Source organism: Nerophis lumbriciformis, linkage group LG21, assembly GCF_033978685.3.
Source record: "Nerophis lumbriciformis linkage group LG21, RoL_Nlum_v2.1, whole genome shotgun sequence".
Classification (NCBI taxonomy): Eukaryota; Metazoa; Chordata; class Actinopteri; order Syngnathiformes; family Syngnathidae; genus Nerophis; species Nerophis lumbriciformis.
The window spans coordinates 42,239,165-42,264,270 of record NC_084568.2 but is presented as its reverse complement, the minus strand read 5'-3'; the positions used below and the strand labels follow the sequence as shown (position 1 = coordinate 42,264,270).

Sequence of the window (25,106 nt, the reverse complement as noted above, 5' to 3'; positions counted from 1 at the left end):
GAGACCTTTCCAGCCGGCGTCATCATAAAAGCTAACTCGAAGGGATGGATGAAGAAAAGATGAGCGAGTGGTTAAGGTAAGTTTAAGTTTACGCGAAGAGGCCGGGTGGCTTTTTTCACGCAGCTCTGTCCATGTTGATATACGTATGTTTGTGATTGCACATTTGCGTACATTTTGGGAGTGAACAGAGTTGTTAGAACGCTGGTTTTTAATATATTATTAAAGTTTGACTGACCTATCTGACTGTTTTTTTGACATTCCTTTAGCGCAGTTAGATGCGGCTTACAACACCGAGCGGCTTATAGGTGGACAAAGTTTTGAAATATGCCGTTCATTGAAGGCGCGGCTTATAACCCAGGGCGCCTTATGGTGCGGAAAATACGGTAAGTATTTGGTCACTTCAAACAAGGAAGATCTCTGGCTCTCAGAGACCTGTAACTTCTTCTTTAAGAAGCTCTTCTGTCCTCCACTCCTTACCTGTATTAATGGCACCTGTTTGAACTCGTTATCTGTATAAAAGACACCTGTCCACAGCCTCAAACAGTCAGACTCCAAACTCCACTATGGCCAAGACCAAAGAGCTGTCGAAGGACACCAGGAAAAGAATTGTAGACCTGCACCAGACTGTGAAGAGTGAATCTACAATAGGCAAGCAGCTTGGTGTGAAAAAATCAACTGTGGGAGCAATTATCAGAAAATGGAAGACATACAAGACCACTGATAATCTCCCTCAATCTGGGACTCCACGCAAGATCTCATCCTGTGGGGTCAAAATGATCATGAGAACGGTGAGCAAAAATCCCAGAACCACACGGGGGGACCTGGTGAATGACCTGCAGAGAGCTGGGACCAAAGTAACAAAGGTTACCATCAGTAACACACTACGCCGACAGGGAATCAAATCCTGCAGTGCCAGACGTGTCCCCCCGCTTAAGCCAGTGCATGTCCAGGCCCGTCTGAAGTTTGCCAGAGAGCACATGGATGATACAGCAGAGGATTTGGAGAATGTCATGTGGTCAGATAAAACCAAAATAGAACTTTTTGGTATCAACTCAACTCGTCGTGTTTGGAGGAAGAAGAATACTGAGTTGCATCCCAAGAACACCATACCTACTGTGAAGCATGGGGGTGGAAACATCATGCTTTGGGGCTGTTTTTCTGCTAAGGGGACAGGCCGACTGATCCGTGTTAAGGAAAGAATGAATGGGGCCATGTATCGTGAGATTTTGAGCCAAAACCTCCTTCCATCAGTGAGAGCTTTGAAGATGAAACGTGGCTGGGTCTTCCAGCATGACAATGATCCCAAACACACCGCCCGGGCAACGAAGGAGTGGCTCCGTAAGACGCATTTGAAAGTCCTGGAGTGGCCTAGCCAGTTTCCAGACCTCAACCCCATAGAAAATCTGTGGAGGGAGTTGAAAGTCCGTGTTGCTCGGCGACAGCCCCAAAACATCACTGCTCTCGAGAAGATCTGCATGGAGGAATGGGCCAAAATACCAGCTACTGTGTGTGCAAACCTGGTAAAGAACTATAGTAATCGTTTGACCTCTGTTATTGCCAACAAAGGTTATATTACAAAGTATTGAGTTGAATTTTTGTTATTGACCAAATACTTATTTTCCACCATAATTTACAAATAAATTCTTTAAAATTCCTACAATGTGAATTCCTGGATTTTTTTTCACATTCTGTCTCTCACAGTTGAAGTGTACCTATGATGAAAATGACAGACCTCTGTCATCATTTTAAGTGGGAGAACTTGCACAATTGGTGGCTGACTAAATACTTTTTGCCCCACTGTATACCGTATTTTCCGCACCATAAGCCGCCCCGGGTTATAAGCCGCGCCCTCAATGAACGGCATATTTCAAAACTTTGTCCACCTATAAGCCGCCCCGTGTTATAAGCCGCATCTAACTGCGCTAAAGGGAATGTCAAAAAAACAGTCAGATAGGTCAGTCAAACTTTAATAATATATTAAAAACCAGCGTGATGTGGGCGCGCATGGAGTCAACATGGACGGAGCTGCGTGAAAAAAGCCACCCGGCCTCTTCGCGTAAACTTAAACTTACCTTAACCACTCGCTCATCTTTTCTTCATCCATCCCTTCGAGTTAGCTTTTATGATGACGCCGGCTGGAAAGGTCTCTTTTGGCAAGGTCTTCCTTTTGAATATCACCATGGGTGGAAGTTTCTGGCCATTAGCATGGCAAGCTAGAACCACAGTGAAGGATGACTTCTCATTCCCTGTGGTGCGAATATTCACCGTACGCGCTCCCGTTGTATCCACAGTGCGGTTCACAGGAATATCAAAAGTCAGTGGAACCTCGTCCATGTTGATAATGTTCTCTGGCCGGATCTTTTTTTCAGCTATCTTGTTTTTACAATATGCACGGAAAGTAGCCAGCTTTTCTTGAAAGTCTTTAGGCAGTTGCTGTGAAATAGTAGTCCGTGTGCGGATGGAGAGATTGCGTCTTTTCATGAACCGGAAACCTGTCGCTTAGTAGGAGCCATTTTGTGGTCTTTACAGATGTAAACACACAAAGGAAATGAAACGTAATATCCGCGCGCTTCTCCTTCTTCTACGCGGGCGGGTGGTTGCTTACAGTAGAAGAAGAAGCGCTTCCTCTTCTATGGGGGCGGGTGCTTACCTTGGCGGTTGCTTGCCGTAGAAGAAGAAGCACTTCCTCTTCTACGGGGAAAAAAGATGGCGGCTGTTTACCGAAGTTGCGAGTCCGAAACTTTATGAAAATGAATCTTAATATTTATCCATATATAAAGCGCACCGGGTTATAAGGCGCACTGTCAGCTTTTGAGAAAATTTGTGGTTTTTAGGTGCGCCTTATAGTGCGGAAAATACGGTACTCATCTAGACTGTGGAACCATTGGCAAACATGTTTGTATGTCAGAAACTGACATTTGGGCTTTATGTTTTATTTTTAATGTTTTGTATTGTGTTTTTATGTGTGTAATGGATCATAAGGTCTGCAATAAAGATTGAAAGAAATGAAAAATAATACATCAGTACCGGTACTTTGTGGCAGAAGAAACATTAAATATTGTTTTGGCTTGAAAAAAGCCATATTATTTTAAGTGAGTGTTTGAATATGTTTATTTTCGTCTTGTTTTAATTTGCAAACGTTTTAGAAGCAAATTGGGTGTTCACTTCCAGTTTATGTGATGTCATGCGAGTTCATCTCTGTTGAAAACCCCCTTGGTCTGTGTGGAGTACAGATCCATCACTTTGTGCTCAAATAGCACAGCCTTTATGCTCAATGAATGTGTTTATATACGTTTAGATTGTGGTATGACGGTTTTTTTAATGGCAGACTAATGTTAGCGGTCCATAAATTTGTCAAAGTGTGGTTATCAGTCAGGTTTTTTTTTAAATAATTTGAGTTTAATACAGTAATACTAACTGTCGCGATTTGTACGGCGGTTAACATTATTAGCGTTTATCGTTAAATCCCTATTCTGAGTGTTTAGTGAACAGGCTTCCATACAGTGGCTGTGCTTTTTTAATTGAGTCCGACTGCAAAATAATCCACCATGAGGCCAAAGAAAGTTGTGACTGCCAGCGCTTTGATACAGAAGGTGAGAGACACTATTGAATTCAAGAAAATAATTACGTTATGTTCAGTAAAGGTAAAAGCGATGTTAAATGTTTAAATATTTTACACATAACTCATGTAAAACTATCGTTATTCTCTATAAAATGTTGTTGTGTTCATATTTTTGATGCCAGGGACAAATTAATTGGATTTACCGTATTTTCCGCACTATAAGGCGCACCTAAAAACCACAAATTTTCTCAAAAGCTGACAGTGCGCCTTATAACCCGGTGCGCTTTATATATGGATAAATATTAAGATTCATTTTCATAAAGTTTCGGTCTCGTAACTACGGTAAACAGCCGCCATCTTTTTTCCCGGTAGAACAGGAAGCGCTTCTTCTTCTACGCAAGCAACCGCCAAGGTAAGCACCCGCCCCCATAGAACAGGAAGCGCTTCTTCTTCTACTGTAAGCAACCACCCGCCCGCGTAGAAGAAGAAAAAACGCGCGGATATTACCGTACGTTTCATTTCCTTTGTGTGTTTACATCTGTAAAGACCACAAAATGGCTCCTACTAAACGACAGGTTTCCGGTTCATGAAAAGACGCGATCGCTCCATCCGCACACGGATTACTATTTCACAGCAACTGATATTCCTGTGAACCGCACTGTGGATACAACGGGAGCACGTACGGTGAATATTCGCACCACAGGGAATGAGAAGTCATCCTTCACTGTGGTTCTAGCTTGCCATGCTAATGGCCAGAAACTTCCACCCATGGTGATATTCAAAAGGAAGACCTTGCCAAAAGAGACCTTTCCAGCCGGCGTCATCATAAAAGCTAACTCGAAGGGATGGATGAAGAAAAGATGAGCGAGTGGTTAAGGTAAGTTTAAGTTTACGCGAAGAGGCCGGGTGGCTTTTTTCACGCAGCTCCGTCCATGTTGATATACGACTCCATGCGCGCCTACATCACGCTGGTTTTAATATATTATTAAAGTTTGACTGACCTATTTGACTGTTTTTTTGACATTCCTTTAGCGCAGTTAGATGCGGCTTACAACACGGGGCGGCTTATAGGTGGACAAAGTTTTGAAATATGCCGTTCATTGAAGGCACGGCTTATAACCCAGGGCGCCTTATGGTGCGGAAAATACGGTACATTATTTCTTTGGAACAAATCGATTCAGTTTGCATAGATTTGATCTCTGTCAATTAGACTTTTTGGAACAGATGGCCAACAAAAACAAAAGTGCTGCTGTATGTTGATGACAGAAGTCAGCTAGGGTTGATTTTTCAGGCCTAGTGGTTAGAGTGTCCGCACTGAGAGGGGTAGGTTGTGAGTTCAAACCCCGGCCGAGTCATACCAAAGACTATAAAAATGGGACCCATTACCGTCCTAATAATAATAATTATTATAATAATATTGTTATTATTATTAATAATAATACTAATAATAATAATAGATTTTATTTGTAAAAAGCACTTTCCATTGAGCAAACAACCTCAAAGTGCTACAGTGTATAGGGATGTCCCGATCCGATATTTGGATCGGATCGGCTGCCGATATTTGCCACAAATTGCGTATCGGCAAGGCATGGGAAAATGCCGATCCAGATCCAGTTTAAAAAAAAACTCCGGTCCGTGTTTTCCAACGCACCGATTTAAATAATACATTCCACTTTTCTGCTGCTCCCTAATTTCCGTTCCGCATTTTCCAGCACACCTTCAACACATCCACAGGTCTGTGGATTCTCACGCAGTTGCTTTTAGCTGCTGGCATTACACGACAGGCTCTTCTCACTCTTTCCTGTGTCTCCCTCTCACAGACAGCAAGTGCACCTTCTTACACACGTCACATACTGTCACGTCATACGTCACATACTGTTATGCCATACGTCACATACGTATACGTCCTCCCCGAGCAGAGAGGTAGCAGCATGGCTAACGTTAGCTGTGATGCTAGCGCAGCCGTGCGAGCAACGCTCCCTCTAAGGTGCTCGCCTGTGCAATTGCGCACTGTTTAAGCGTCCTCTGCGCATAGCAAATCTATGCCACGCACAAAATCAAATAAAAAAATAAGCGCATAACAATTTTCGACACACGGACACGACAGAGAAAACAGTTTTCGTCATCATTGTTCAAATATTGTGACGTCTGTCGATACGCTTATTCTCCATTCGGTGCCACAAGCCCACACCATCAAAATGCCGAGGCAAAAATTTCCACATCAACACCGTATGAAAAAATTTGTGATTTTTTTAGTTGTGATTTCCTTCTCTGCATGAAAGTTTAAAAGTAGCATATATTAATGCAGTATGAAGAAGAATGTTTTAATGTAGACATGCAAGCCTTGAAAGAACATTTTGAAAATCAAGACTACATTTCCTGCAAATGGGTGCATTTCTACCCTATATTTTAACTTTAGATTTATTCTCATATCAAACTCTTTTGGCTGTCTTTTTGACACTTACATCCGGCGCCCCCCTCCACACCCTGGATTATAAATAATGTAAATAATTCAATGTGATTATCTTGTGTGATGACTGTATTATGATGATAGTATATATCTGATAGTATATATCTGTATCATGAATCAATTTAAGTGGACCCCGACTTAAACAAGTGGAAAAACTTATTGGGGTGTTACCATTTAGTGGTCAATTGTACGGAATATGTACTTCACTGTGCAACCTACTAATAAAAGTCTCAATCAATCAATCAAAACACATAGAATCATCATACTGCTGGGATTATATGCATCAGGTGTAAGGCTGAAACGACGCGTCGACGTAGTCGACGTCATCGGTTACGTAAATACGTCGACGCCGTTTTTGTGCTTCGGCGCGTCGCATATTTACGTCACACTACTGTCATGGCGGAGCGCAAAGCAGACGATGCGAGCGAGGGGAAAAAAGCACGCCAAAAGTCGTCAAAAGTGTCGGAGTATTTCAATAAACGGCCTAATAACGTTGTTGTATGCACACTGTGTCGAGCGGAAATGGCCTATCATAGCAGCCCAACGGCTATGAACGAACATTTGAAAAGAAAACCCCCGACAGCGTTCTTGCCATCACCAAGTAAATCGTCCGCGTGCGTATACGTTGTCATTATTACACAAAAACATGAATGTGTCATTTGTATCTGCGTTGTAAATTCATAAACTAAAGCACCGTTTCGCTCTGAGAGGCGCGTTTGGCGTGCCTGTTCAGTGTTTACAAAGACGCGCTCCTCTTTAACGCTGTGGAGAGGCGGCGGCGGCGAGCGAGCGGCGAGGCGGGGCGCGCCGGGAGCGACGCCGCAATCGTGCCCAGGTGCGCGATCCGAGCGAGCGAGGAAGAGGAGCCGAAAAGCGAGGAGAGAAAAGAGTTGGAAGAGAAAAGACTTTGTGTAAAATTAAAAGATTGTAAACCTGGCAAAGCCGTCTGGCGTTCAGTCTGTCGGTCCTGAAAGAACCCCACGGCACAAGACGTGTCACAAACGCTAACGTTAATTAGTTGTGCAAATACCTTTTACAACATTAACAGTTACATATACTATGTACAAACCAACAATTAACTTTCACTTTAATCATACTATCATTGTTGTGTTATTAAGCAAAATAAGCAATACTTTTACTTTTGTTGAAATGTTTACACTGTACACTTTTTTGTATTGGATGTTTAGCTTTATTTTTGCACATTTTAGCAAATAAGCAATACTTTTACTTTTGTTGAAATGTTTACACTTGTTACAGAATATTTCTGTTTTGCACTTTTTTGTATTGGATGTTTATCTTTATTTTTGCACATTTTAAAGCAAAATAAGCAATACTTTTACTTTTGAAATGCTTATACTATTCCAGAATATTAAGATTTGCACTGGATGTTTACTTTTATATTTGCACATTAAAAAGCAAATAAGCTACTTTTAATTTTGTTAAATGTTAAAAGTTTTAAATTTACATTGTTACAGAATATTTTGTCATGTTGTTGTCAATGTTGACTGAGTGGCCATACTTTTTTTTTTGTAAATAAAAGCCATGCCTTTTGAAAAAACTGGCCTACATTTATTTTTTCCTCTTCATTTTAAATAAAAAAAATAATCGGTAAAAGGAAAAATAATCTATAGATTAATCGAAAAAATAATCTATAGATTAACCGATTAATCGAAAAAATAATCTATAGATTAATCGATAGAAAAATAATCGTTAGCTGCAGCCCTAATCAAGTGTTCATTCAAGGCTAAGGCAAAAATATCGAGATATATATCGTGTATCGCAATACGGCCTTAAAATATCGCAAAATTAAAAAAAAGGCCGTATCACCCAGCCCTAGTTCAATGATGCCATTTCTGTTTGTCATGTATAATTTTGTCTATTTTGTGTTTCTCCTTGAATAAACAGGTCAGTTTCTTGTTACCAACCATTGTGTATTATTCAAACTCCCCTAATTCAGCTGGCTAGTTGTTATCAAGAGTACTAAAACCCTTTTCAACATGATTCTGACAACTAAGTAGGCTAAATAACTTTAAACTTTAATACATGCTCGGATAGGCCAGTATCGGTATCGGTCAGTATCGGTATCGGATCGGAAATGCAAAAACAATATCGGTATTGGATCGGAAGTGCAAAAACCTGGATCGGGACATCCCTAATTGGTACTTTAACTTTTTAACATGTTTCTAATAGTAATGTCATAGACTGTGTTTGATGTGAAAAGATGATTTTGAAGGGAATAATTACAAGTTGTGCATGCTTTAGTAAAGAGGAATAAGACTGAGTGATTACCTCGTTACATTTCCCCTGGGACATGCTGTCATTCGTCAATTCTTCATCAAAAGCGTTCATGCTCTTTGTTTTTTTCTTGGGCTTCTTCACCTCGTCACTCTCGCTGGTACTGTTGTTGTTTTCCTCGTCCCCATCTTCCTTGTCATCATCCTCTTCGTCGTCATCCTCCTCCTCGTCGTCATCATTATCATCATCATCATCATCATCGTCGTCATCGTCATCGCTACCGCCAGCCTCTTCCTCCGTGCCCCCTTTTTGGGCCCCGGCTTTGCCTTTCTTCTTCCCCGCTGTAGGTCTCCAGTCATTGTCGTCCTCGCTGTCGTAGTCGTCCATCTCGTTCAGCTCTTCCATGCTGGTAAAGTCAAGCAGCGGGCGGTTCCTGCGAAAGTTCCATTTCTTGGGCTCGGCCTGCAGTTCCTCCGCGTTGTCGCTGGCGGGCCCAGACGCCGACGTGCAGACACTGTCGTGCGCTGACTGCGAATCCGACTCTGTGACCTTCTTGCTCTTTCGTCTTCCTTTGGGTGGACTGGCCACGGCGCCGTCTTTGGTGGAGCCGTCTGAGGAATTCTGCTGTTTGGACTTGTCTTCGTCTTCCGTAAAGTTGTCTTTGGAATCCTCCTCATCAATACCATCTTCTGCAGAGCCCGCGTTGTCGGAGTCACTTTCAGAAGCTGCGGTGCTGGCTTTAGAACCGTCTTCGTCACTGCCGTTGCCGGTGCCGTCTGAACCTATCACAATGCACAACAAGGTAGATGTTCAGCGTTAGGATCGGACACGTCATCGATCGACGACTTCAACATTTTTAAAAAGTGGTGTTCTGGTCTGTGGGACCCGTTTTCATTTTTTATTAAAAGAAAAATGATACAATTAATTATTTTGTTCAAACTGAGACTCACTGACTTTGGCTCATTTTCTGTGAAGAACATACAGTGGGGCAAAAAAGTATTTAGTCAGCCACCAATTGTGCAAGTTCTCCCACTTAAAATGATGACAGAGGTCTGTAATTTTCATCATAGGTACACTTCAACTGTGAGAGACAGAATGAAAAAATCCAGGAATTCACATTGTAGTATTTTTAAAGAATTTATTTGTAAATTATGGTGGAAAATAAGTATTTGGTCAATAACAAAAATTCAACTCAATACTTTGTTATTGCCAACAAAGGTTATATTACAGAGGTCAAACGATTACTATAGGTCTTTACCAGGTTTGCACACACAGTAGCTGGTATTTTGGCCCATTCCTCCATGCAGATCTTCTCGAGAGCAGTGATGTTTTGGGGCTGTCGCCGAGCAACACGGACTTTCAACTCCCTCCACAGATTTTCTATGGGGTTGAGGTCTGGAGACTGGCTAGGCCACTCCAGGACTTTCAAATGCTTCTTACGGAGCCACTCCTTCGTTGCCCGGGCGGTGTGTTTGGGATCATTGTCATGCTGGAAGACCCAGCCACGTTTCATCTTCAAAGCTCTCACTGATAGAAGGAGGTTTTGGCTCAAAATCTCACGATACATGGGCCCATTCATTCTTTCCTTAACACGGATCAGTCGGCCTGTCCCCTTAGCAAAAAAACAGCCCCAAAGCATGATGTTTCCACCCCCATGCTTCACAGTAGGTATGGTGTTCTTGGGATGCAACTCAGTATTCTTCTTCCTCCAAACACGACGAGTTGAGTTTATACCAAAAAGTTCTATTTTGGTTTCATCTGACCACATGACATTCTCCCAATCCTCTGCTGTATCATCCATGTGCTCTCTGGCAAACTTCAGAGGGGCCTGGACATGCACTGGCTTAAGCAGGGGGACACGTCTGGCACTGCAGGATTTGATTCCCTGTCGGCGTAGTGTGTTACTGATGGTAACCTTTGTTACTTTGGTCCCAGCTCTCTGCAGGTTATTCACCAGGTCCCCCCGTGTGGTTCTGGGATTTTTGCTCACCGTTCTCATGATCATTTTGACCCCACAGGATGAGATCTTGCGTGGAGCCCCAGATCGAGGGAGATTATCAGTGGTCTTGTATGTCTTCCATTTTCTGATAATTGCTCCCACAGTTGATTTTTTCACACCAAGCTGCTTGCCTATTGTAGATTCACTCTTCACAGTCTGGTGCAGGTCTACAATTATTTTCCTTGTGTCCTTTGACAGCTCTTTGGTCTTGGCCATAGTGGAGTTTGGAGTCTGACTGTTTGAGGCTGTGGACAGGTGTCTTTTATACAGATAACGAGTTCAAACAAGTGCCATTAATACAGGTAACGAGTGGAGGACAGAAGAGCTTCTTAAAGAAGAAGTTACAGGTCTCTGAGAGCCAGAGATCTTCCTTGTTTGAAGTGACCAAATACTTATTTTCCACCATAATTTACAAATAAATTCTTTAAAATTCCTACAATGTGAATTCCTGGATTTTTTTTTCACATTCTGTCTCTCACAGTTGAAGTGTACCTATGATGAAAATTACAGACCTCTGTCATCATTTTAAGTGGGAGAACTTGCACAATCGGTGGCTGACTAAATACTTTTTTGCCCCACTGTATATCAGAATACATATTTAATGACCACACACCGTAGACCCCCCCCCCTACACATTTCTATTGCATATAACATATAACACACACACGGCAGGCCTAGACAGGAGGAGGACAGGGTGTAGGTACTGTCGGGGGCAGATATTTACATATATCCGAATTTAAGTGTTACTTCTTTTGATTTCATAATCATATTACGAAACAGCTAGTGTTTTTCTTCCAATTGTGGTCTTTTGGTTGTCTGCAAAACTGTGTGCTTAACCTTGAATGAGGAATGTTAGAGAGAGAGAGAGATAATGGACATTTGTTTTGGCTAGAGACACAGGACTGCCAGGGACTTAAGAGGGGAGAGGGTGTTTCGGGGGGCAGACCATCTTAGCGGGGCGATTGAATGTTCTATGCTGGACTGGTCTGAATGTACCGGTATATATATATGCAAAGCTTTGCAAATATATTACAAAATACCTATTCTGTCTCTGGTGGTTTTTCAACTCAGCTTTAAGTGTCGTAAAGAGCTTGGGAGCGACTTGTGACTTGAATTCCCTGGGAGGAACAACTGGTCCAAAACGCAAAAGTACACAGAACATCAGAGGGTCAAATGTGCGAGAAAATGAGAGCAGACAGTGTTGACAAACAATGTTGCAACTTTGTGTGGGAACCGCAGATGCAGAAACACAAAAGAAGAATCCCTGTGGGACGCAGAAACCGGCAAGAGAATATTTTCCGTGCAACGTTCATATTGTTGTTACTCAGCCAGCGTTTGTGGGTCTGATGGACCCGTTGCATTTTGTGGCTTTTAATGCCTCACAATCAATCAACACTTTTTTACTGACCATGTAAACATCTGGTCAGTATTTTAACATAAAAGTGTTTGATAAAGACAATAAACTACAAGCCCTGGCTAAAATGATGGAATCAGCAGACTTGGAGATGTTCATTCAGTTGTTTCATTTTGTCGGAAAAAAGCAAATAACAGACATGACACAAAACTATAACCATTTCAAATGGCAACTTTCTGGCTTTAAAGGGGAACATTATCACAATTTCAGAATGGTTAAAACCATTAAAAATCAGTTCCCAGTGGCTTATTATATTTTTCGAAGTTTTTTTCAAAATTTTACCCATCACGCAATATCCCTAAAAAAAGCTTCAAAGTGCCTGATTTTAACCACCCGTCCATTTTCCTGTGACGTCACATAGTGAAGCCAACACAAACAAACATGGCGGAAAGAACAGCAAGATATAGCGACATTAGCTCGGATTCAGACTCGGATTTCAGCGGCTTAAGCGATTCAACAGATTACGCATGTATTGAAACGGATGGTTGTAGTGTGGAGGCAGGTAGCGAAAACCAAATTGAAGAAGAAACTGAAGCTATTGAGCCATATCGGTTTGAACCGTATGCAAGCGAAACCGACGAAAACGACACGACAGCCAGCGACACGGGAGAAAGCGAGGACGAATTCGGCGATCGCCTTCTAACCAACGATTGGTATGTGTTTGTTTGGCATTAAAGGAAACTAACAACTATGAACTAGGTTTACAGCATATGAAATACATTTGGCAACAACATGCACTTTGAGAGTGCACACAGCCCAATTTTCATCAATTAATATATATTCTGTAGACATACCCTCATCCGCGCTCTTTTCCTGAAAGCTGATCTGTCCAGTTTTGGAGTTGATGTCAGCAGGCCAGGGAAGCTAGGGTCGATAGGGGGTTTAGCTCGCTCGTCTGCGGGAACAAACTGCCGCCATTGCTTGCCGTGCTAGTGAGGTCCTTTGTCCCTGAATTGCTCACACACTCCGGCAGATTCAATGGGGGTCTGGCGGCAGATTTCTTTGACTTTATCGTTGGAAATGCATCTGCTTTGAGTGTCGCAGGATATCCACACATTCTTGCCATCTCTGTCGTAGCATAGCTTTCGTCGGTAAAGTGTGCGGAACAAACGTCCAATTTCTTGCCATTTTCGCATCTTTGGGCCACTGGTGCAACTTGAATCCGTCCCTGTTGGTGTTGTTACACCCTCCGACAACACACCGACGAGGCATGATGTCTCCGAGGTTCGGAAAACAGTCGAAAAAACGGAAAATAACAGAGCTGATTTGACTCGGCGGATTGCTTCCCGATGTGACGCCAGGTTGTGACGTCATTGCTCCGAGAGCGAATATTAGAAAGGCGTTTAATTCGCCAAAATTCACCCATTTAGAGTTCGGAAATCAATTTTAAAAAAATATGTGTTTTTTTCTGCAACATCAAGGTATATATTGACGCTTACATAGGTCTGGTGATAATGTTCCCCTTTAAGAAACACAGTAATAAAAATAAAAAAATTGTGGTTGTCAGTAGTAGTTTCATATTTAGATCGAGCAGAGTGAAAAAATATGGAAGAAAACATTATAGAAACCATATAAATGTTCATTTCCAAAGGAGAATACCGTATTTTCCACACTATTAGCCGCACCTAAAAACCACAAATTTTCTCAAAAGGTGACAGTGCGGCTTTTAACCCGGTGCGCTTTATATATGGATTAATATTAAGATTAATTTTCATAAAGTTTAGGTCTCGCAACTACGGTAAACAGCCGCCATCTTTTTTCCCCGTAGAAGAGGAAGCGCGTCTTCTTCTACGGCAAGCAACCGCCAAGGTAAGCACCCGCCCCCATAGAAGAGGAAGCGCTTCTTCTTCTACTGTAAGCAACCACCCGCCCCCGTAGAAGAAGAAGAAGCGCGCGGATATTACGTTTCATTTTCTTTGTGTGTTTACATCTGTAAAGACCACAAAATGGCTCCTACTAAGCGACAGGTTTCCGGTTCATGAAAAGACGCAATCTCTCCATCCGCACACGGACTACTATTTCACAGCAACTGCCTAAAGACTTTCAAGAAAAGCTGGCTACTTTCCGTGCATATTGTAAAAACAAGATAGCTGAAAAAAAGATCCGGCCAGAGAACATTATCAACATGGACAAGGTTCCACTGACTTTTGATATTCCTGTGAACCGCACTGTGGATACAACGGGAGCACGTACGGTGAATATTCGCACCACAGGGAATGAGAAGTCATCCTTCACTGTGGTTCTAGCTTGCCATGCTAATGGCCAGAAACTTCCACCCATGGTGATATTCAAAAGGAAGACCTTGCCAAAAGAGACCTTTCCAGCCGGCGTCATCATAAAAGCTAACTCGAAGGGATGGATGGATGAAGAAAAGATGAGCGAGTGGTTAAGGTAAGTTTACGCGAAGAGGCCGGGTGGCTTTTTTCACGCAGCTCCGTCCATGTTGATATACGACTCCATGCGCGCCCACATCACGCTGGTTTTTAATATATTATTAAAGTTTGACTGACCTATCTGACTGTTTTTTTGACATTCCTTTAGCGCAGTTAGATGCGGCTTATAACACGGGGCGGCTTATAGGTGGACAAAGTTTTGAAATATGCCGTTCATTGAAGGCGCGGCTTATAACCCAGGGCGGCTTATGGTGCGGTAAATACGGTAATCAAAAAAAAAAATTGTGGTTGTCAGTAGTAGTTTCATATTTAGATCGAGCAGAGTGAAAAAATATGGAATCCCTCTATTCTGAAGATAACATTATAGAAACCATATAAATGTTCATTTCCAAAGGAGAATAATCAGATGTCAATTGAAAACAAAAGAGAGGACTATCAAACATTTTCAATAAAGTACAATATTGCAAAAGATGTTGATTGTTCATAGTCAGCTGTGTGTGAAATGTGGAGCAAGTCCAAACAACATGGGAAGGTTGTAAAAGGCAAACATAAACGTCAGAAATCTTTAAGCAATATGTCTTGCAAAGCAAAACAAACGAAGAACAAAAGTGGAGTGAGCGTCTGTGAGCCAGCTGTAAGGAAGCGCCTGAAGGAAATGGGATTTAAATACAGAAAAGCTAAATTAAAGCCGTCATTAACAAACTAAACATAGAAAATAAGGTAACCGATATTTGGAATAGTTATTAATTTGTAGTAAAAGTTATTCAAACATGAAGCTTGATGTGGTTTCTGTTATTTTAGGAGAGTTCATTGACAGTCATGATTTAGTCCATTTAATTATAGTACTAGGTAAAAGGTTTATTTTTAAGGCCAAAAACAGATATTCACTTAGTATTACTTTCTTTAAAACATTTATTCAGTATTTTTTAACTTTAGAAAGTTATATGGTTGAAACCAATAATGATACCAAAAAACAAAAAAAGAGCACACCTTTCAAAAGCAGACAATCATGGAAGTGAAAAGGTGGGAGGTTCTAGTGCACAGCAGATTGAGACAACTACATCATGTTCCCTAGTTTTATCAAATAAATGATATTTAAGCATACCTGAGGCATCGCCAACTTGAAAGTCGCTATCATCGGAGCTGTCATAGTCCAAGGCATCCAGGAGAGAAGCAGCAAGAGGTTTCACCTGCCGACGTTTTGAACCACGCTCCACTATCACACAAACACAAAACATTAGCCTACAACTTCATCTTTGTACATCTCAAAAGTCACACTTTGTTTTTTGTTTTTTGAATCATGCTGATTTGAAGTAATGGTTCATAACAGTATTTGTAATCTGATGTGTCACTACGGACCATTGGCTGTGGTACAGAGTTTATATATATATATATATATATATATATATATTATCAGCACCTCCAAGTCCGAGTCCATGGTTCTCGGTTGGAGTGCCATCTCCAGGATGGGGAGGAGATCTTGCCCCAAGTGGAGGAGTTCAAGTACCTCGGAGTCTTGTTCACGAGAGAGGGAAGAGTGGATCGTGAGATCGACAGGCGGATCGGTGCGGCGTCTTCAGTAATGCGTACGCCGTATTAGGTCTTGGCGATATATGGAATATACTGGATATATCGCAGGTTTGTCTCTGTGCGATATAGAAAATGACTATATGGTGATATTGGAGTATACGTTCTCACGCAGTTGCTTTTAGCTGCGGGCATTACACTTTCTTGTCTCTCCTTCTCACAGAGACGTAAAACAAGCGCACCTTCTTACATACGTCACATACTGTCGCGCGTGCAACATCATATGCTCTCACGCAGCAGACAGGTAGCAGCGTGGGTAACACTAACTGTGATAGCGGAGTGGTGCAAGTGCTAATATGAGACAGAGAAGGTGCCAATCTGGTAACAATCCATCCATCCATCCATCTTCTTCCGCTTATCCGAGGTCGGGTCGCGGGGGCAGCAGCCTAAGCAGAGAAGCCCAGACTTCCCTCTCCCCAGCCACTTCGTCCAGCTCTTCCTGTGGGACCCCGAGGCGTTCCCAGGCCAGCCGGGAGACATAGTCTTCCCAACATGTCCTGGGTCTTCCCCGCGGCCTCCTACCGGTCGGACGTGCCCTAAACACCTCCCTAGGGAGGCGTCCGGGTGGCATCCTGACCAGATGCCCGAACCACCTCATCTGGCTCCTCTCCATGTGGAGGAGCAGCGGCTTTACTTTGAGCTCCTCCCGAATGACAGAGCTTCTCACCCTATCTCTAAGGGAGAGCCCCGCCACCCGGCGGAGGAAACTCATTTGGGCCGCTTGTACCCGTGATCTTGTCCTTTCGGTCATAACCCAAAGCTCATGACCATAGGTGAGGATGGGAACGTAGATCGACCGGTAAATTGAGAGCTTTGCCTTCCGGCTCAGCTCCTTCTTCACCACAACGGATCGATACAGCGTCCGCATTACTGAAGACGCCGCACCGATCCGCCTGTCGATCTCACGATCCACTCTTCCCTCACTCGTGAACAAGACTCCAAGGTACTTGAACTCCTCCACTTGGGGCAAGATCTCCTCCCCAACCCGGAGATGGCACTCCACCCTTTTCCGGGCGAGAACCATGGACTCGGACTTGGAGGTGCTGATTCTCATCCCAGTCGCTTCACACTCGGCTGCGAACCGATCCAGTGAGAGCTGAAGATCCTGGCCAGATGAAGCCATCAGGACCACATCATCTGCAAAAAGAAGAGACCTAATCCTGCAGCCACCAAACCGGATCCCCTCAACGCCTTGACTGCGCCTAGAAATTCTGTCCATAAAAGTTCAGAACAGAATGGGTGACAAAGGGCAGCCTTGGCGGAGTCCAACCCTCACTGGAAGCGTGTCCGGACCAAGCTCTGACACTGATCATACAGGGAGCGGACTGCCACAATCAGACAGTCCGATACCCCATACTCTCTGAGCACTCCCCACAGGACCTCCCGAGGGACACGGTCGAATGCCTTCTCCAAGTCCACAAAACACATGTAGACTGGTTGGGCAAACTCCCATGCACCCTCAAGGACCCTGCCCAGAGTATAGAGCTGGTCCACAGTTCCACGACCAGGACCAAAACCACACTGTTCCTCCTGAATCTGAGGTTCGACTATCCGGCGTAGCCTCCTCTCCAGTACACCTGAATAGACCTTACCGGGAAGGCTGAGGAGTGTGATCCCACCATAGTTAGAACACACCCTCCGGTTCCCCTTCTTAAAGAGAGGAACCACCACCCCGGTCTGCCAATCCAGAGGTACCGCCCCCGATGTCCACACGATGCTGCAGAGTCTTGTCAACCAAGACAGCCCCACAGCATCCAGAGCCTTAAGGAACTCCGGGCGGATCTCATCTACCCCCGGGGCCTTGCCGCCGAGGAGCTTTTTAACTACCTCAGCAACCTCAGCCCCAGAAATAGGAATCTGGTAACAAATGAAGGAATAATTAATTCCCAAGAAAAACAGCAGGGGGTCCATCGTCTGGCGGTGGTTTGGCTTCAAGCGGAAAGATGTTGAACAGACAACCGTAATATGTCAGGTATGCGGCAAAAGCGTTGCTACAAAAAGTAGCAGCACTACTAATGTAGCATCATTTGAAAAGTCACCCGCTAGAGAATGAAGAGTGCTTGAAACTCTGCATGTCAACATCTCCGTTCGGTGCCACACCAACAAAATGCCGAAGCAACCATTTCCAGATCAACACCGTATGAAACAAACAGTCAACAACAGAAGGAGACAACGTCCGCAGGAACCTACCACATAGCGAAGGACGTACACTATTTGATTTCCTATTATGCAGCTCTTTTTTATTTGACACTTATTGAAATATCTTGTGTGACATCATGCACAAAAGTGTACTTTGTTTTAAACTATTGTAGTGGCGTTCTGTACAAAAAGTGCACTTTAATTTAGTGTTGTTTTGATATGTCATCTTAGTGACATCATGCACAAAAGTGCACTAATAGCTTGTTTTAAAATGTCTCTGACAATCTTGCACTTTCTGTTTTGGAAATGACATGAATGTTTGTGCCACTGCTTAATAACTGTTTCATAAATACACTTTTACTTGTGATTTCCCTCTCTGCATGAAAGTTTAAAAGTAGCATATATTAATGAAGAAGAATGTTTTAATGTAGACTAAGGCTGAAACGACGCGTCGACGTCATCGGTTACGTAAATACGTCGACGCCGTTTTTGTGCGTCGGCGCGTCGCATATTTACGTCACACTACTGTCATGGCGGAGCGCAAAGCAGACGATGCGAGCGAGGGGAAAAAAGCACGCCAAAAGTCGTCAAAAGTGTGGGAGTATTTCAATAAACGGCCTAATAACGTTGTTGTATGCACACTGTGTCGAGCGGAAATGGCCTATCATAGCAGCACAACGGCTATGAACGAACATTTGAAAAGAAAACCCCCGACAGCGTTCTTGCCATCACCAAGTAAATCGTCCGCGTGCGTATACGTTGTCATTATTACACAAAAACATGAATGTGTCATTTGTATCTGCGTTGTAAATTCATAAACTAAAGCACCGTTTCGCTCTGAGAGGCGCGTTTGGCGTGCCTGTTCAGTGTTTACAAAGACGCGCTCCTCTTTAACGCTGTGGAGAGGCGGCGGCGGCGAGGCGGGGCGCGCCGGGAGAGACGCCGCAATCGTGCCCAGGTGCGCGATCCGAGCGAGCGAGGAAGAGGAGCCGAAAAGCGAGGAGAGAAAAGAGTTGGAAGAGAAAAGACTTTGTGTAAAATTAAAAGATTGTAAACCTGGCAAAGCCGTCTGGCGTTCAGTCTGTCGGTCCTGAAAGAACCCCACGGCACAAGACGTGTCACAAACGCTAACGTTAATTAGTTGTGCAAATACCTTTTACAACATTAACAGTTACATATACTATGTACAAACCAACAATTAACTTTCACTTTAATCATACTATCATTGTTGTGTTATTAAGCAAAATAAGCAATACTTTTACTTTTGTTGAAATGTTTACACTGTACACTTTTTTGTATTGGATGTTTAGCTTTATTTTTGCACATTTTAGCAAATAAGCAATACTTTTACTTTTGTTGAAATGTTTACACTTGTTACAGAATATTTCCGTTTTGCACTTTTTTGTATTGGATGTTTATCTTTATTTTTGCACATTTTAAAGCAAAATAAGCAATACTTTTACTTTTGAAATGCTTATACTATTCCAGAATATTAAGATTTGCACTGGATGTTTACTTTTATATTTGCACATTAAAAAGCAAATAAGCTACTTTTAATTTTGTTAAATGTTAAAAGTTTTAAATGTTTACATTGTTACAGAATATTTTGTCATGTTGTTGTCAATGTTGACTGAGTGGCCATACTTTTTTTTTTGTAAATAAAAGCCATGCCTTTTGAAAAAACTGGCCTACATTTATTTTTTCCTCTTCATTTTAAATAAAAAAAATAATCGGTAAAAGGAAAAATAATCTATAGATTAATCGAAAAAATAATCTATAGATTAACCGATTAATCGAAAAAAATAATCTATAGATTAATCGATAGAAAAATAATCGTTAGCTGCAGCCCTAATGTAGACACATAGAATCATCATACTGCTGTGATTATATGCATCAAGTGTTCATTCAAGGCTAAGGCAAAATATCCACATATATATCGTGTATGGTGACATGGCCTAAACATATCCACATATTAATAAAAAGCCATATCGCCCAGCCCTACTCATAATAATACTACAAACCCTGTTTCCATATGAGTTGGGAAATTGTGTTAGATGTAAATATAAACGGAATACAATGATTTGCAAATCATTGTCAAGCCATATTCAGTTGAATATGCTACAAAGACAACATATTTGATGTTCAAACTCATAAACATTTTTTTTTTGTTGCAAATAATCATTAACTTTAGAATTTGATGGCAGCAACACGTGACAAAGAAGTTGGGAAAGGTGGCAATAAATACTGATAAAGTTGAGGAATGCTCATCAAACACTTATTTGGAACATCCCACAGGTGTGCGGGCTAATTGGGAACAGGTGGGTGCCATGATTGGGTATAAAAACAGCTTCCCAAAAAATGCTCAGTCTTTCACAAGAAAGGATGGGGCGAGGTACACCCCTTTGTCCACAACTGCGTGAGCAAATAGTCAAACAGTTTAAGAACAACGTTTCTCAAAGTGCAATTGCAAGAAATTTAGGGATTTCAACATCTACGCTCCATAATATCATCAAAAGGTTCAGAGAATGTGGAGAAATCACTGCACGTAAGCGGCATGGCCGGAAACCAACATTGAATGACCGGCACTGTATCAAAAACCCACATCAATCTCTAAAGGATATCACCACATGGGCTCAGGAACACTTCAGAAAACCACTGTCACTAAATACAGTTGGTCGCTACATCTGTAAGTGCAAGTTAAAGCTCTACTATGCAAAGCCAAAGCCATTTATCAACAACACCCAGAAACGCCGCCGGCTTCTCTGGGCCCGAGATCATCTAAGATGGACTCATGCAACTGTTTTTGGAAATATGCGACATCGTGTCATCCGGACAAAAGAGGAAGCGAACCATCCAGACTGTTCTAGGCGCAAAGTGTAAAAGGCAGCATGTGTGATGGTATGGGGGTGTATTAGTGGCCAAGACATGGGTAACTTACACATCTGTGAAGGCACCATTAATGCTGAAAGGTACATACAGGTTTTGGAACAACATATGCTGCCATCTAAGCGCCGTCTTTTTCATGGACGCCCCTGCTTATTTTAGCAAGACAATGCCAAGCCACATTCAGCACGTGTTACAACAGCGTGGCTTCGTAAAAAAAAAAAAAAAAAGAGTGCGGGTACTTTCCTGGCCCGCCTGCAGTCCAGACCTGTCCCCCGTCGAAAATGTGTGGCACATTATGAAGCGTAAAATACGACAGCGGAGACCCCGGACTGTTGAACGACTGAAGCTCTACATAAAACAAGAATGGGAAAGAATTCCAATTTCAAAGCTTCAACAATTAGTTTCCTCAGTTCCCAATCGTTTATTGAGTGTTGTTAAAAGAAAAGGTGAGGTAACACAGTGGTGAACATGCCCTTTCCCAACTACTTTGGCATGTGTTGCAGCCATGAAATTCTAAGTTAATTATTATTTGCAAAAAACATAAATAAAGTTTATGAGTTTGAACATCAAATATGTTGTCTTTGTAGAATATTCAACTGAATATGGCTTGAAAAGGATTTACAAATAATTGTATTCCGTTTATATTTACATCTAACACAATTTCCCAACTCATATGGAAACGGGGTTTGTACAATCAGTAGTACTCATGGTAATACTACAATCAGTAGTACTTGTGATAATACTACAATTAGTAATATTAGTGGTAATACTGCAATCAGTAGTACTAGTGGTAATACTAAAATAGGTAGTACTAGTGGTAATACTACAATAAGTAGTACCAGTGGTAATACTACAATAAGTAGTACTAGTGGTAATACTACAATAAGTAGTACTAGTGGTAATACTACAATAAGTAGTACTAATAGTAATACTACAATAAGTAGTACTAGTGGTAATACTACAATAAGTAATACTAGTGGTAATACTACAATAAGTAGTACTAGTGGTAATACTACAATAAGTAGTACTAGTGGTAATACTACAATAAATAGTACGAGTGGTAATACTACAATAAGTAGTACTAGTAGTAATACTACAATAAGTAGTACTAGTGGTAATACTACAATAAGTAGTACTAGTGGTAATACTACAACAAGTAGTACTAATAGCAATACTACAATAAGTAGTACTAGTGGTAATACTACAATAAGTAGTACTAGTGGTAATACTACAATAAGTAGTACTAATAGTAATACTACAATAAGTAGTACTAGTGGTAGTACTACAATAAGTAGTACTAGTGGTAATACTACAATAAGTAGTACTAGTGGTAATATTACAATAAGTAGTACTAGTGGTAATATTACAATAAGTGGTACTAGTGGAAATACTACAATAAGTAGTACTAGTGGTAATATTACAATAAGTGGTACTAGTGGTAATACTACAATAAGTAGTACTAATAGTAATACTACAATAAGTAGTACTAGTGGTAATATTACAATAAGTAGTACTAGTGGTAATATTACAATAAGTGGTACTAGTGGTAATACTACAATAAGTAGTACTAGTGGTAATATTACAATAAGTGGTACTAGTGGTAATACTACAATAAGTAGTATTAATAGTAATATTACAATAAGTGGTACTAGCGGTAATACTACAATAAGTGGTACTAGTGGTAATACTACAATAAGTAGTACTAGTGGTAATACTACAATAAGTAGTACTAGTGGTAATATTACAATAAGTAGTACTTGTGGTAATCCTACAATAAGTAGTACTAGTGGTAATATTACAATAAGTAGTACTAGTGGTAATATTACAATAAGTGGTACTAGTGGTAATACTACAATAAGTAGTACTAGTGGTAATACTACAATAAGTAGTACTAATAGTAATACTACAATAAGTAGTACTAGTGGTAATACTACAATAAGTAGTACTAGTGGTAATACTACAATAAGTAGTAGTAGTGGTAATACTACAATAAGTAGTACTAATAGTAATATTACAATAAGTAGTACTAGTGGTAATATTACAATAAGTAGTACTAGTGGTAATATTACAATAAGTGGTACTAGTGGTAATATTACAATAAGTGGTACTAGTGGTAATACTACAATAAGTAGTACTAATAGTAATACTACAATAAGTAGTACTAATAGTAATACTACAAAAAGTAGTACTAGTGGTAATACTACAATAAGTAGTACTAGTGGTAATACTACAATAAGTAGTACTAGTGGTAATACTACAATAAGTAGTACTAATAGTACTACAATAAGTAGTACTTGTGGTAATACTACAATAAGTAGTACTAGTGGTAATACTACAATAAGTAGTACTAGTGGTAATACTACAATAAGTAGTACTAGTGGTAATACTACAATAAGTAGTACTAGTGGTAATACTATAATAAGTAGTACTAATAGTAATACTACAATAAGTAGTACTAGTGGTAATACTACAATAAGTAGTACTAATAGTAATACTATAATAAGTAGTACTAATAGTAATACTACAATGCTATGATGCTACACAAGCTAACAACATCGTAGCTAACATTAGCAATGCTCCTTGACTACGTTGAAGATAATTCATTTAAAATACGTATTCTGTGTACATGTGCGTGTACCATGTGTACATTTGCGTGTACAATGTGTACATGTGCGTGTACATACATGTGTGTACACAAATTATTTAGACTTTATCAGACTTAAAAGATAAATGTCGAGCAGGCTAGCGAACGAGCGATGCTACAATGCTAACGCTAGCAGCGCTAGCCCGCCAGGTGCTAAGTGGCTGCTAATAACGTCATCAAAATGACGTCATGCGGCCATGTCGGACCACAGACGTCATCGACGGACGCAACGAGCACACTCGGAGACGTGCAGGACTCACTTTGTAGCTGCTACTTCCACATGGACGAGGCAGGTCTCCCGCTAGCAGCAACGCATGGACACAATGGCGAGCACGGCGGCGGTGACGTCACAGCGACCAAATGTCGTTGCCATGGAGACGCAGACGCCGCTAACAGTACGCATGCGCTCCAATCACAATGTAGTTTGTCAATAAAGTATGTATATATAGTATTACCTCGTAGATTTAATATATTCAAACATGATGAAGTTCCTGAAAAGAATTTTACAAAGCTTATAAAATGTAAATCAAACTTTTGTATAATTTTTTGTTCGGTTTGTACTTCTTGTACTTGTAAATTTGTTTTTTGTTTGTTTTCATTATATTTGGATGTATTTGTTTGGTTTGTATGCTTGTGATTCTGGGCTATCCATGAAGTAAGACTACTTATTATGTTGAAAGGGGCAGGAAATATAAGAGTTTCTGCATCCTGTTCCTTCTCAAGCATCCATCCATCCATCCATCTTCTTCCGCTTATCCGAGGTCGGGTCGCGGGGGCAGCAGCCTAAGCAGGGAAGCCCAGACTTCCCTCTCCCCAGCCACTTCGTCCAGCTCCTCCCGGGGGATCCCGAGGCGTTCCCAGGCCAGCCGGGAGAGATAGTCTTCCCAGCGTGTCCTGGGTCTTCCCCGTGGCCTCCTACCGGTCGGACGTGCCCGAAACACCTTCCTAGGGAGGCGTTCGGGTGGCATCCTGACCAGATGCCCGAACCACCTCATCTGGCTCCTCTCGATGTGGAGGAGCAGCGGCTTTACTTTGAGCTTCCCCCGGATGACAGAGCTTCTCACCCTATCTCTAAGGGAGAGCCCCGCCACTCGGCGGAGGAAACTCATTTGGGCCGCTTGTACCCGTGATCTTGTCCTTTCGGTCATGACCCAAAGCTCATGACCATAGGTGAGGATGGGAACGTAGATCGACCGGTAAATCGAGAGCTATGCCTTCCGGCTCAGCTCCTTCTTCACCACAACGGATCGATACAGCGTCCGCATTACTGAAGACGCCGCACCGATCCGCCTGTCGATCTCACGATCCACTCTTCCCCCACTCGTGAACAAGACTCCGAGGTACTTGAACTCCTCCACTTGGGGCAAGATCTCCTCCCCAACCCGGAGATGGCACTCCACCCTTTTCCGGGAGAGAACCATGGACTCGGACTTGGAGGTGCTGATTCCCATCCCAGTCGCTTCACACTCGGCTGCGAACCGATCCAGTGAGAGCTGAAGATCTTGGCCGGAGGAAGCCATCAGGACCACATCATCTGCAAATAGCAGAGACCTAATCCTGCAGCCACCAAACCAGATCCCCTCAACGCCTTGACTGCGCCTAGAAATTCTGTCCATAAAGGTTATGAACAGAATCGGTGACAAAGGGCAGCCTTGGCGGAGTCCAACCCTCACTGGAAACGTGTCCGACTTACTGCCGGCAATGCGGACCAAGCTCTGACACTGATCATACAGGGAGCGAACTGCCACAATAAGACAGTCCGTTATCCCACACTCTC

The 25,106-nt window shown here is 42.0% G+C and overlaps 1 protein-coding gene across 4 annotated transcripts in view; it reads right to left on the bottom strand.

The window, feature by feature from the left end:
• phf14 (PHD finger protein 14) overlaps positions 1 to 23,676 on the bottom strand; it is a 172,956-nt gene extending 149,280 nt beyond the window's left edge. For all 4 annotated transcript variants that reach the window (XR_009817569.2, XM_061982345.2, XM_061982346.2 and 1 more), the window contains exons 1-3: positions 23,590 to 23,676; positions 15,179 to 15,289; positions 8,322 to 9,049 (exon numbers count right to left, since the gene is read on the bottom strand). Coding sequence is in view for 3 of the 4 variants with exons in the window: in XM_061982345.2 (XP_061838329.2) it covers positions 8,322 to 9,049; positions 15,179 to 15,289; position 23,590 (840 nt within the window). In the remaining variant the exon portion in view is untranslated. The remainder of the gene's footprint in view (positions 1 to 8,321; positions 9,050 to 15,178; positions 15,290 to 23,589) is intronic.
• Between the last annotated feature and the right edge of the window lie 1,430 nt (positions 23,677 to 25,106).